This window comes from Dendropsophus ebraccatus, chromosome 1 (assembly GCF_027789765.1).
Source record: "Dendropsophus ebraccatus isolate aDenEbr1 chromosome 1, aDenEbr1.pat, whole genome shotgun sequence".
Taxonomy (NCBI): Eukaryota; Metazoa; Chordata; class Amphibia; order Anura; family Hylidae; genus Dendropsophus; species Dendropsophus ebraccatus.
In genome coordinates, this window is record NC_091454.1 from 179,708,466 (window position 1) to 179,722,052 (window position 13,587).

The 13,587-nt window shown below is 46.1% G+C and overlaps 1 protein-coding gene across 1 annotated transcript in view; it reads right to left on the reverse strand.

Moving 5' to 3' along the window:
* Positions 1-13,587, reverse strand: part of IGF1R (insulin like growth factor 1 receptor) — a 145,671-nt gene that overhangs the window by 35,254 nt on the left and 96,830 nt on the right. The window contains exons 3-5 of the mRNA XM_069985051.1: positions 9,033-9,336; positions 7,353-7,495; positions 425-569 (exon numbers count right to left, since the gene is read on the reverse strand). Coding sequence (XP_069841152.1) covers positions 425-569; positions 7,353-7,495; positions 9,033-9,336 — 592 coding nt within the window. The remainder of the gene's footprint in view (positions 1-424; positions 570-7,352; positions 7,496-9,032; positions 9,337-13,587) is intronic.

Below are 13,587 nucleotides of genomic sequence, written 5' to 3' on the forward strand. Positions count from 1 at the left end.
AATCGTTAACTGCTGTTCAACTGAACGATTATCGCTTCGTTCCGAACGATTTAAAGTGACACTCTCACCCCCTTTTTGCATTATGACTTTTCTACACAGGTGTAAAAGGTAAATTTAGCAGTTTTCATACCTTATTTTATATCATTGTTCAAGTATAAAGTGATGTTTTATCAACTGCAGATTGTGCTAAGTGGGCGGGGCTTTACGGCAATAGTGTCACTTAGCTCCGCCTACAGCGTCACCGCTGGCCCCTCCTTGATGTCATCGGCGGCCCCTCCTTGATGTCATCGGCACATAGGCCAGCCCCCTTGCAGACCATTGGAACAGGCTGGCCTAAATGGCTATGGCTCTTAGAAGGCGAGGAGGAGGACACTTTCATTGTGACCTGGAAATCCGGGTATCAGCGACAAGAACAAGCACTCACCCATCCGTCTGGTTCTCTCCATTGATGTAACGTAGGCTTTTCAGGAAAGAGAGCGACACCAATGCATGGGAGTGGCGGATCTTCACATATCCGGTCACAGTCTCAATAAGGCCTAGGAAATTCTCCAGCTCGGCGGCAATATTTTCTGAAATTAAACAAGACAAGCCGTAAGCAACCATTTCAATCTATTCACATAAATGTATTGAATACATTGGGTTTGGTTCCACTAAAAGTTATTGGACCCAGGTGCTGTATGTAAAACTGTTCTATGTAATTTTGCGTATGATTTGTGAATTCAGAATCTCTGCTGGGTTCAGGTGATCCTACTGTTCATTATATTGTAATTCTTCACCTTAATTTTTCTCTATATGCTTGCTTGGTGACAAGAAGATTATTAGAGGTCTGTTCATTACGTATTGCATCTGTTTCACATCTTCTTTATATCTGTAAATTTTTTTCTTGTCTTTATTTGAAAAATACAAAAGGACGCTGGTTGACCTCAGGGAGATCAACCAAAACACCGCAGAGACACCATCACGTGTCTCAACGTCAGTGTATTCTAGAACATTAATGTGGCTCAGGGAAGAAACAGAGTGCTGCACATCACACCTATGGCTGATACTAGTGCCGCTTGGCCAAATAAAAAACACATCAGAATTTTGTGTATGAATTGATCAAGCCATACTGCCCCATGTACCTCGTGCCGGTATCTGATACACATGGGTCCCTACACTAAGTCCACACCGTGCCAGTCAGTGGCCACCAACCCCGCAGGCGTGCACAGCCAGGGAACGGGGGCCATGGGACGGCCCTGCGACCCCCATGCCACAGGACCAGACCCAAAAACACCACACCAGAACCCGGCCAGCACCGCCGGCGGAGAAGGTCGCCCCCAAGCAGCACAAGTCTGGATAAGGTATTGCGCTCACCATAGCTGCAGCAAACAGAATGGGAAAAAAACAGGAGGGATTAAAACCATGTGCACTCAGGTGTCTCCTGCTAATTGCGGTCATGTGGGTCTCACCAGGAGGAGTGCAAAACACGGAGAAAAGAGAGAAACAAAATGTGGCTCAGGGAAGAAACAGAGTGCTGCACATCACACCTATGGCTGATACTAGTGCCGCTTGGCCAAATAAAAAACACATCAGAATTTTGTGTATGAATTGATCAAGCCATACTGCCCCATGTACCTCGTGCCGGTATCTGATACACATGGGTCCCTACACTAAGTCCACACCGTGCCAGTCAGTGGCCACCAACCCCGCAGGCGTGCACAGCCAGGGAACGGGGGCCATGGGACGGCCCTGCGACCCCCATGCCACAGGACCAGACCCAAAAACACCACACCAGAACCCGGCCAGCACCGCCGGCGGAGAAGGTCGCCCCCAAGCAGCACAAGTCTGGATAAGGTATTGCGCTCACCATAGCTGCAGCAAACAGAATGGGAAAAAAACAGGAGGGATTAAAACCATGTGCACTCAGGTGTCTCCTGCTAATTGCGGTCATGTGGGTCTCACCAGGAGGAGTGCAAAACACGGAGAAAAGAGAGAAACAAAATGTGGCTCAGGGAAGAAACAGAGTGCTGCACATCACACCTATGGCTGATACTAGTGCCGCTTGGCCAAATAAAAAACACATCAGAATTTTGTGTATGAATTGATCAAGCCATACTGCCCCATGTACCTCGTGCCGGTATCTGATACACATGGGTCCCTACACTAAGTCCACACCGTGCCAGTCAGTGGCCACCAACCCCGCAGGCGTGCACAGCCAGGGAACGGGGGCCATGGGACGGCCCTGCGACCCCCATGCCACAGGACCAGACCCAAAAACACCACACCAGAACCCGGCCAGCACCGCCGGCGGAGAAGGTCGCCCCCAAGCAGCACAAGTCTGGATAAGGTATTGCGCTCACCATAGCTGCAGCAAACAGAATGGGAAAAAAACAGGAGGGATTAAAACCATGTGCACTCAGGTGTCTCCTGCTAATTGCGGTCATGTGGGTCTCACCAGGAGGAGTGCAAAACACGGAGAAAAGAGAGAAACAAAATGTGGCTCAGGGAAGAAACAGAGTGCTGCACATCACACCTATGGCTGATACTAGTGCCGCTTGGCCAAATAAAAAACACATCAGAATTTTGTGTATGAATTGATCAAGCCATACTGCCCCATGTACCTCGTGCCGGTATCTGATACACATGGGTCCCTACACTAAGTCCACACCGTGCCAGTCAGTGGCCACCAACCCCGCAGGCGTGCACAGCCAGGGAACGGGGGCCATGGGACGGCCCTGCGACCCCCATGCCACAGGACCAGACCCAAAAACACCACACCAGAACCCGGCCAGCACCGCCGGCGGAGAAGGTCGCCCCCAAGCAGCACAAGTCTGGATAAGGTATTGCGCTCACCATAGCTGCAGCAAACAGAATGGGAAAAAACAGGAGGGATTAAAACCATGTGTAATGGTAAGTGTAATACCATATCCATACTTGTGTCGTTTGGGGGCAGCCTTCCCCGCCGGTGGTGCTGGCTGGGTTTTGGTGGGGCTTTTTGGGTCTGGTCCTGTGACATTGGGGTTGCAGGGCCGTTCCATGGCCTCCCTTCCCTGCACGTGCACGCTTTGCGGGGTTGGCGGTCGCTGACCGACACGGTGTGGAGTTAGCGTAGGGACCCGTGTGGACCAGAGGACCTGCGCGGTGGTACACGGGGCAATATGGTTTGATCAATTCATATACAGACACTCTGGTGTTGATTTTTAATATAGGCCTGGCGGCATTAGTATCAGCCATAGATGGGATGTGCAGCCGTTCCATTCTCTCCAGTTCGTGTTTTGCAATTCTCCCTCTCTGAACAGCTAGCACTCCTTTATAAGACCCACATGACCAAAATTAGCAGGATATGTCTGTGCTCACATGTCTGGACCCTATGTCTTCCCCATTCTGTGAGAGCAGCAATGGTAAGTGTAATACCATATCCATACTTGTGTCGTTTGGGGGCAGCCTTCCCCGCCGGTGGTGCTGGCTGGGTTTTGGTGGGGCTTTTTGGGTCTGGTCCTGTGACATTGGGGTTGCAGGGCCGTTCCATGGCCTCCCTTCCCTGCACGTGCACGCTTTGCGGGGTTGGCGGTCGCTGACCGACACGGTGTGGAGTTAGCGTAGGGACCCGTGTGGACCAGAGGACCTGCGCGGTGGTACACGGGGCAATATGGTTTGATCAATTCATATACAGACACTCTGGTGTTGATTTTTAATATAGGCCTGGCGGCATTAGTATCAGCCATAGATGGGATGTGCAGCCGTTCCATTCTCTCCAGTTCGTGTATTCTAGAACATTGCCCCCTGGGAAATCAAATATGCAAAAGAACACTGCAGAGACACCATCACATGTCTCGACGTCCATGAACTAGACAGCTGTCTGTGGATGGATACCTTGCTGAGGTGGTTTCCTTGACTGGAGAACGCTTTTGGCTTGGTTATTCCTTCCCGGAGGGAAGATCTGGCTAGTTCACTGACGTCGAGAAATGTGATGGTGTCTCTGCAGTGTTCTTTTGCATATTTGATTTCCCAGGGGGCAATGTTCTAGAATACACTGACGTTGAGACACGTCATGGTGTCTTTGCGGTGATTTGGTTGATCTCCCTGAGGTCAACCAGCGTCCTTTTGCATGCACTTACTAGTCATTGCTCCCACTAGCCAGAAACCTACTCCACACTGATGAGGGGCAAAACCCCCGAAACAGCTGTCTGTGGATGGATACCTTTCTGAGGTGGTTTCCTTGACTGGAGAACGCCTTTGGCTTGGTTGTTCCTTCCCGGAGGGACGTCGAGAAATGTGATTGTGTCTCTGCAGTGTCCTTTTGCATATTTATTTGAAAAATAAACCATTCGCAGAAATGGTTATAAATGTGTGTCAATTTAAAGGGGTTGTCCAGCGAAAATCTTTTTCTTTCAAATCAACTGGTGTCGGAAAGTTATACAGACTTGTAAAATTTACTTCTATTAAAAAAAATCTCAAGTCTTCCCATAATTATTAGGAGCCGTTTGTCATGCAGGAAATTTTCAGTCTGACACAGCGCTCTCTGCTGACATCTCTGGCAGAGACAGGAACTGTCCAGAGCAGGAGAGGTTTTTGATGGGAATTCATAGAAAACCGAGAGAGTTCCTGTCTCGGCCAGAGATGTCAGCAGAAAGCACTGTCAGACTAAAAATAAAACATTTCCGGCATGACATACAGCAGCTAATAAGTATGGGAAGACTTGAGATTTTTTAATAGAAGTAAATTACAAATCTATATAACTTTCTGGTATCAGTTGATTTGAAAGAAAGATTTTCGCTGGACAACCCCTTTAAGCGTTACCTTACCGCAAATCTAGTTATATCGTTAGGATGACATGGTCATCGAACCTATGCCTGTGGCTTCCATTACAATATGCCAAGAAACTGACAAGGATAGCAAGACATACATAAAAAGATTTTTGGGGGAGATTGAGGAGTATGCAATTTATTTACTGTACAGAAAACAAAGCAAACTGCACTCTCTATCCAGGAGGCATTCAGTAACTATGTGGGAGTCCATGGGTGACTGGTGGCATCAGTCAGAGGTATCTATTAAACATATACATTGGGAGCTTTTTGGGTGAATTAGTTTATAGCAGGAGCAATTTACCACAGTGTAAAAAAGAGCCTAAATATTACCAGGGAGCGCTTGCCATTAGATGCATGGTTTACACTGAATAAGCATCAATATAAACATAAAGCAGAAACCCGCTCTCCTAAGACTCCATCTGGGCACAGGTTTTAATTCCTTAAAATCAGAATATCCGGCTAACGTGCAGTAAAGCGAGTGCGTGATTCATCATGTGCCAGACCACTGTCAGAGAATTGACAGGTACAATGCTGGAGTGGGATGCTCTTAAGCTCCCATTCATAACTTCTTCATGTATCTGCCTAGGTTTCCAAGAATACTCCGCATGGGTGCCAGTAACAAGTCCTGAGCTTTCAGCAACCTCTCTCTTGGCACAGCCAGCACTACTGGTTGCAGTCTTGTATTGCACAAGTTATCAGAGCTTCCTCCCAAATCCTACATCTGCTATTACTACGTCTGTATCCTGGTGCGGACCTCGCTACAGCAACTTTCATCTGAACAAGGAGAAGCATGCAGCCAAATATGTCTAACTTTCAGCCAAAAGGTAACTGGTTAAATGAGGTGCGATAAAGGTGCAGGAACAAGGATGCCTTTGTTTTATAGACTAATAGCAATGTCCAACAAATATGAAACATCTGCTGATGTTCTGTTATGGCAACAGGAAGAACGGGAGAAGCTACCATTCCACAGAAGACAAAGAATAAATCTGGCCCAAGGAGCTTACAATCCAGAAGGTCAATTGGAGACATGACAAAGTAGTGATAAGGACCTATTCCATGGGTCGTTTAGAGGAGCAATATCGTTCGTATTCGGCCGATATCGGCCGCTACGAACGATATTCGTCCCGTGGAATAGAGTGCAACGATCAGCCGACATCGTTCATGTCGGCTGATCGTTGCAGTCGCTTGTTTTTCAACATGTTGAAAAACAAGCGACTGATATAGCAGCGATCTGCTGCCGTCGCTCCGTTGAATAGGAGCATCGGCAGCAGGCGCTGCTATATCCTATGGGCTGCCCGGACGATCAGCGATCCCCGAGCAGCCCCCCCCAGCAGCTCCCCGCCGCCCCTCCCGCACTCACCTACTCGCTGACGCCGCGTTGAATAGCGGCGGCAGCGAGCGGGGAACGAGGAGCAAACGAGCGCTAATAGCCCTCGTTTGCTCCTCCAAACGACTCGTGGAATAGGGGCATTAGGATGTAGGTTACATATCATTGTCTAGTAATTTAAAGCCTGCTGAATGGAGGCCCCGGGTGAGAAACTGGAAGACGTCCTAAGTTCATGTGGAGCAGAGGGAGAGGGGGTTGCTATATCTGCAAGGCAAGCATGAAGAGATTATCTTGCTGACACTGAGCTGGCTCACAGGCCATCGCCAGCAGCTGTGCCTGGGAGGGCAGCAGGACTGGATCCAAAGTCATCACTGGACACTAGCTGTTTCCGCAGGTGTGAGATCCTACCGCTTTGTTATTGTGTGTATTGCGGCCAACACATTCCAGCTGCCACCTGGGACGGAGCCCTGTAACTACATGTAAACAGACACCAGGCAACTATACAGCATGCCGGGCTTGGGTCACTGGGGAACACCAGGGACAAAAAGAATAGCATGGAGACTAAAATAAAATCTCACCCATTACCAATGGGAACATACCTGTGAGTGCAGTAACATCTATAGTAAAGGGATATCAACAAGTAGCCTCACTTGTTTGTTTATTGCCGTTTTATAGGATGGATATGAAACATTTCAGGGGCATTGCGGCTGGGTTCACACTGGTGTTGAAAGCTTCAATGCAGAGTCTGTTTAAATAAGGGTACACTGCATGCAGACCCCATTAAAGGGGTAGAGCGGCGTTTAAAAATTATTCACTAAATAACACACATTACAAAGTTATACAACTTTGTAATGTGTGTTATGTAAGTGAATGGCTCCCTTCCCCCACCTCCGGAAGTGTGGTGCAGTATACTCACCAGATTACGGTCGACCCCGGCCGCCATCTTGGGTCGAACGATGTCATCTTTGGGAGGCTGGTCTGACAGCTCCAGCCGTCCCTCATGCCGGTCCCCCTCAGCCGCGACTGGCAGAGCATAACTGTGCTCAGCCAATCGCGGCTGAGCAGCTGATGACACGGCAGAGGGGAGGCCTCTGCTGAGACCCACTGTGATCAATATCTTTTGACACATCTGATGATATGACAAAAGTTATTTGTAGTGACAGGTACACTTTAAATTTCACAAAATGCAAAGTTAAAAAGTCAAAGTGGAAAAGAAACGACAAGTTCTAGATACTTACGGCCCTTACGGATGTTGAGCAGCAGGTTTCCTTTCAGCACTGTGCACCCTTCCAGCGTCTGGGCTGAGGTAACAGAGTCGATGGTTTTCTCCTCCGAGTAACAGATTTTAGGACAGAGCCCATCACAGGGATTGCAGAACATGCTGTTGGGGAAAAAAAGAAAAAAAAAAAACTTCCTGAAATACAAGTAGCCATCTGAAAAAAAGTTATTACTGAAGGTAAATTACTATGGCAGACAATGAAAGCTGCTATGTATTTATATAGTATGAGCTGGATCTGCTTCCATAACCACCTGGCCGTGTAAGTGTCTAGGACCAATGAGTTGCTCAGTATATTTTGAACAGGGCTAGCTTGTGTTAGTTGTACCTGAGATTTCTGGGTTCAGAGCACATTCATACCCATCATGTTTGCTGCATATTTGATGCACTTATTCAATCTGTTTGATTTACACTGCATCACATCTGATACACTAACAATGTAATGGATTTACTCCTATACCAGCATGCAGAGGAACTGCAGAGAAGGAGCGGAGGGTGGTAAACTGGGAGCGATTGCTGGAAGTGTATTATTTTATATCTCACTGCAGAGACATTCAGATGAATGGAATCAATTGCAGAAATTTCCACAATGGGCATGCGGATTTCATTGCGCTTAGAAATATACAACAGTATGACTTTTTCCCCCACAAACACTACTTACCACCTATGAAGAAGAGGTGTCTGACCCCTTGGATCTCAGACACAGAACGGCTGTGCCCATTTTTGTCAAACTGCACCAACAATTGTGGCAAATCATTGCATTTGTCAAAACTTACGTACTCTTACGTCATGGTTGAGCTGTGGCCTGATTGTAGGACACTAAATCACCAGAACATCATTATGCAGCTGAGGCTGTGTGCCCCAAGAATGCCTGTCTGAAGCCTGGCTGGTAATGAAGCTGTGTGCACTCTTCCTCTGCCCCAGAAGCAATGGGATGGAAGTTTGGCACTCTGCTCCCGATGGTGGATCACCTGCCGTGGATTCTGCAGCTCACCCCTGCTCCCATAGGCTTCATTCTATGCTTTGCCAGATTCTGCCATCCCCCTGAAGAATGAGTGGTTTCATTCTTCGGGCGAGCGGCGGAATCTGGCAAATAATACCGTCCGCAAGCAAGAGTGAGTTGCGGAATCCGTGGCGGGTGATCCACCGGGATTCCGTTGTGTGCAAATACCCTTACATTGCAGGACTGGTCAGGATTCTGACAGACAGATTGGGGACAGTAAACCTCAGTGGTATTAAGACATCCTGGTGGTTTACGGTCCCAAAAAGAGGAGAGAGGCCCCCATTAAAATGATTTAGCTGGTAATGGTAATTTTAATGCAGATCATAGAAACATATTTCAATAAACTTCTCTGAATCCTACAGATTTTATAGACTGGAAGAAGAAATTCCTGTCCTTATAAATGTGGGTCTTTGTACGTCAGTTTCTCAGCATATCTCTGCTTGCTGTCCAAGAATGGGCTATAAACAGATGTGAGCATGTCCTGTCAATTAATCCTGTGCAGTAAAAGGATTTAGATAGCAGATCTATATAATGTCCTTATAGTTGTCAGTAGCAGCAGAAATAAAACACTACAGCTCAAGTGCATATTGAAATTGGCATTAACTCTAAAATGCAATTTCAGGAAACATTTTTGGTTACCTTCCATTGTTAATAAAGCCAGACGGACAACTCTCTATGCATTCCCCGTTGTGGATGATAAATTGGTTTGTTCCGGTATACAATGTGTGCACATTGGCACAGTCTTCTAAAGTGATACAGCGCCATCCCTCAAAGCTGTAGGTGTTGTCAGGGCAGCTGGGGACACATCTGCCCTCATAGTAAAAATGTTGGCAGGCCACACAAGCACTGTCGTTGTTTGGAGCGGTGCAGCTTCCCAGGCATTCTTGATGGCAGCACTCGTTCTGGTAAGAGCACGCTAGCTTCCCGCACTCGCTGGGGCACACTGCAAAGACAAGAGCAACACTATACGTCAGAGGGAAACTACACGTTTTTTTCGGTCAATTCTAGCCCCAGACATGAATTTTGTTAGATTATCTGGATCATATCAATACACAGTACATTAAAAACAACCCTGTATAGGAGACCACCAGTGCCTGGTTCATAATAAGAGCTTACCAATACTGCCAGGAACTACGATAAGAATGGTTGTGTGTGTACAGAAAGAGAAACACAAGATTATTGGCAGACAGACCATCTAGTCTGCCCCGATTTCATTTCCTTTATCATCATCTAAGGATACGTATGTGTCTATCCCAGAGAGGTTTATTTACCAACCACATCTGCTGGAAGTTTGTTCTAAGCATCTACTACTCTTCCAGTAAAACTTTTTTTGTACATTGCTTCTTAAAATCCAACATTTCCCATCTCTCTCGGCTCAAGACTGTAGTCTGTAGTCAGAGAATGGTTTGATTCCCCATGATACACAAAACTACCAGTTAACTTATTAAAAATTGGTGGATGTAGAAGATTTGTCGTCTCATGTATGACCAGCAAGGTGCTTACTGAACTGGATGGCTGTTAGTTTAGGATTTATTACTTATACATTGACCACTCTGCTCTCTTTATAAAGTGGAGTAATACTGTGACACAGTAGTGCTGCAGCTCCATCAGGACTCCCCCTTCTGTATACAGGGGTCCGCAGGGCCTCACCACTGCTCCATAAACCCCCGGAGTTTTATTTTTCTTTTAACTAGAAGTGTGTGGAGAAGTAGTCTTGTATGTTCACAACTGTAAAACCCGAGCAGTAGAATCACTTTTTTTTTTTTTTTTTTTTTTTACTTTTGTCCCATATACATATGTTCACCGAGCAGCGGGAATGGAAAATCTACAGATTAACAGAGATCTACTGCAGAACACATGGCCGGCACCACCACCGAGGCACATACTTCCTGTAGGCCAAAGTAATCACCGCTAATAAAGGACAGATGAGAACGTGAGGCACTGAAGGGACCCACTGGTATTATATGTATAGGGTAGCAGAGAATGGAAACACCTCTCAACAGGTCTTCAGTGTGTACCAACCAACCATATATTAAACATCACAGAAATCCTGAATCCTCTACAGATACCAACATGGATAAAGCATCCCTAGCTTACTATTTTATAAGTGGAGCAGGGTAATGCAGGCTCCTTCCTTACTCACTGTATGGAGTTACCATGGCATAGGGCGAATAAGGACTACTACGCAAGTGACTGGCATCACTGGTCACATGGAGGGATCTACAGCATACTGCATAAAGACGGTATATTAATGTAGCCAAATTGACCTCTTAAATGCCTACATCTGTATGAAATCCTGGTACTAAACCATCTGCTCCACACTGTACTGAAAACATACTAAAAAAAAGAAAAAGAAAGATTCTTCTCGAAACCCTTGTCATACAAGCGTAGAGTGTCTATAGTTTATGGGTCCTTAATGGAACGGCGACCCCTTAAAAGCCAATTTGCCAAGTTTAACCCTTTTGCTAACAGGACACCCACACGAATTAAACCTCATACTAACTAAACCAGAGTCTCCTCCAGAGTTATTTAGTGCTTCTTGTTTCTTATCGGTATGGGGGAACTGCTCTTATACTGCTTAGGCTAGGTTCACACTGCGTTTTCAGCATCCGTTTAACGCATCCGTTTTTTGCAAAAAACGCATGAAAAACGGATTGCAAAAAACGGATTCATTTGTGTGCATCCGTTTTTCCATTGACTTCCATTATAAAAAAAAAACTGATCCGTTTTTTTGGGCGGACCAAAACGGACCAAAAAACGTTGCTGACCCTATTTTTCTGGACGTTAAAAAAAACGGATCCGTTAAACGGATGCTGAAAACGCAGTGTGAACCTAGCCTTATACTCTCATTTGCTTTAGCAGACATAAAAAAGACCCTACCAAATGTGACCCATACACTCCAGTACATAAGACAAAGACATGTTCCTCTATAGGGAACAGATGACAGTAAAAGGCTGTGAACTTTTGCTCCTAACTACAAACAAGTGTTGCACTCATTGGTTCCTTCATGTGTTGTTGTGGCGAATATTACTGAAAAATAAGGTCTCGGTAGCACAGTGAGCAGGTTTTTTTCATCTATCAATCTAAAAAAGGGAAGCCATGGACCTAACAAGGCCCACAACCCAGGCCCCGTGCGCCCAATGCACCCTGCTAAGAATCGGACTCTAGTGTATTGTTTGTCAGCAATGACTTGAACTCAAGCTTTTGTGAAAGAAGGGTCATTCAAGCCCAGAATTAATGGCCGACCACTGTCCCCCTACAGGAATAAGGAAAAACCTTTGATAGTTTCTTAAAGCAGCAGTGTGTTTTTTGGGCTTTTATTAATTGTCAGATTTTCATGTCAGATTATTAAATCAACTTAGTGGTCAGACTGATTTAAGGATTATTTTATAATAAAGACTGACATATAGAGAAAAACAATACAGCAAGTTCAAGAGGCCGTATAAAACAAAGACTGGAAAAGAATCATTGATTTCTATGGTAGAGTTTTCTAGGCATGCTCTGTGACCTGTGTATTAGTTGGTGTGCAGGGAAGGGGGAGGGGCTGAGAGCTGTGATTGTCACCTCTAGTGTGTGCCCTGATCCCATCCTATCTATATATTGGTGTTACTTATTACTCTAATCCTGTCTGTGATTAAAACCAGAATGCAGAAAAGAGATCCTCCCTCTTCTGCTCTCCGATGCTGCACTTCCTTCCTCTGACCGTCTCTGCTGATAACTTTCAGGGGGGCAGAGGCATGTTGTGGGATATGATCAATAGCTGCCCGCTGTTATGGCGACATCAGGCAGCTTTTAATCACTGTGTACGGGCGTTGTTTCACCTGCACAAGACAATATAAAAATGTGGATTGAACAAGGTGTTATTTCTTGATGATGCACGGAGCTTCTTCTGGTTATAGACATATGAAATGAGTGCCTGCGACCACTACTAGCAGACCCTAAATTCCTTCTATGACCTTTCAACAGAGGGCATAAAGGCCCTATTACACCAAGCGATTAAACAGCCATGTTTGGCAGATAATCACTTTGTGTAATAATTCCTGTAAAAAGGCAACAATCAGCAAAGACATACATGCACAATATGTCGGCTGATCCCTGTCTTTCACCATGTTGAAAAAAATAATAATAATAAAATAATAGAACGACAGTGACGTTCTGCTGGCTTTCTCTCTGTGTAATAGGAGCGGAGGCAGCAGACCGCTGCCATCTCCTATGTGCTCCCCAGAAGATCTAAAGAGAGTCTAGAAAGCCCCTCCCGCAGCTCCATGGAGCCCCTCTCTGTCGGTGTGTGTAATAACGACTGCAGAGCGCGGGGGGCGAGGAGCAAGCGAGCACTGACCTGACAGGTCGCCACTCGCTCTTCCCTTTTCTCACAACTGGAGGATGACCAAGAGACTCTTTCCGTCCACGGCCCGGCTTACATATTTCCCCAGAGAGATCATCATTAGAATGTCAATCAGAATAAAAGCATTTTGAGAAAGCAAATAATTCAGATTTTTCCGATTCATTTGTCACTTGTGTGAACACGTAACTTGTGAGGCGCATTCGTTCCTGTTTGTATATACCTTATAAGTGTAAAAGTGCCACTGCCCTATTATGACTAACAAGAGAGGAATTGAGGGCGCTGAATATTCTATATTTATAACTCATCCTGACTGTGCTTATGGCCTATTTCCACTCCTGCTTACTGTACACAGAGCTATTTGAGGCATTGTACGCTGCCTGAACAGTGTAGATGGATTTCCTAACAAGGCAGGTCTGTGTCCCACAGGAACAAACCTCAAGCTGTCTGGTGCAGAGAGAGAGGGCCAAAATCAGAGGGGAGAGGCCCCCTGCCCTGCGGTTTTGGCAGATATTCTGAAAACTGGTGTTGGTTACAAGTTTTGGGCAATTACACGCCTAGCTGGTGTTAGACGTGTGTCAGTGCTCCTGACACAGTGGGCAAGCTCATAGCAGTCACCAGTTGGAAGCTTTGCTCAGGGAGGGTAATGGTAGCGCACGCCACAGGATTTCACGTGTCTCCAAGGCTCCCTGAGAACTGAAATGATTCTGTGTTCCCGGGATATGAACTTCTTTACAGGGGAATCATTGCAAACCCAGGAAAACATGTTTTCAACCAATATAATTTGCAAGTGGCCTAAACTACAACATCAATAGGCTTCCCTTAAAGGGGTTATCCAACGAAAATCTTTTT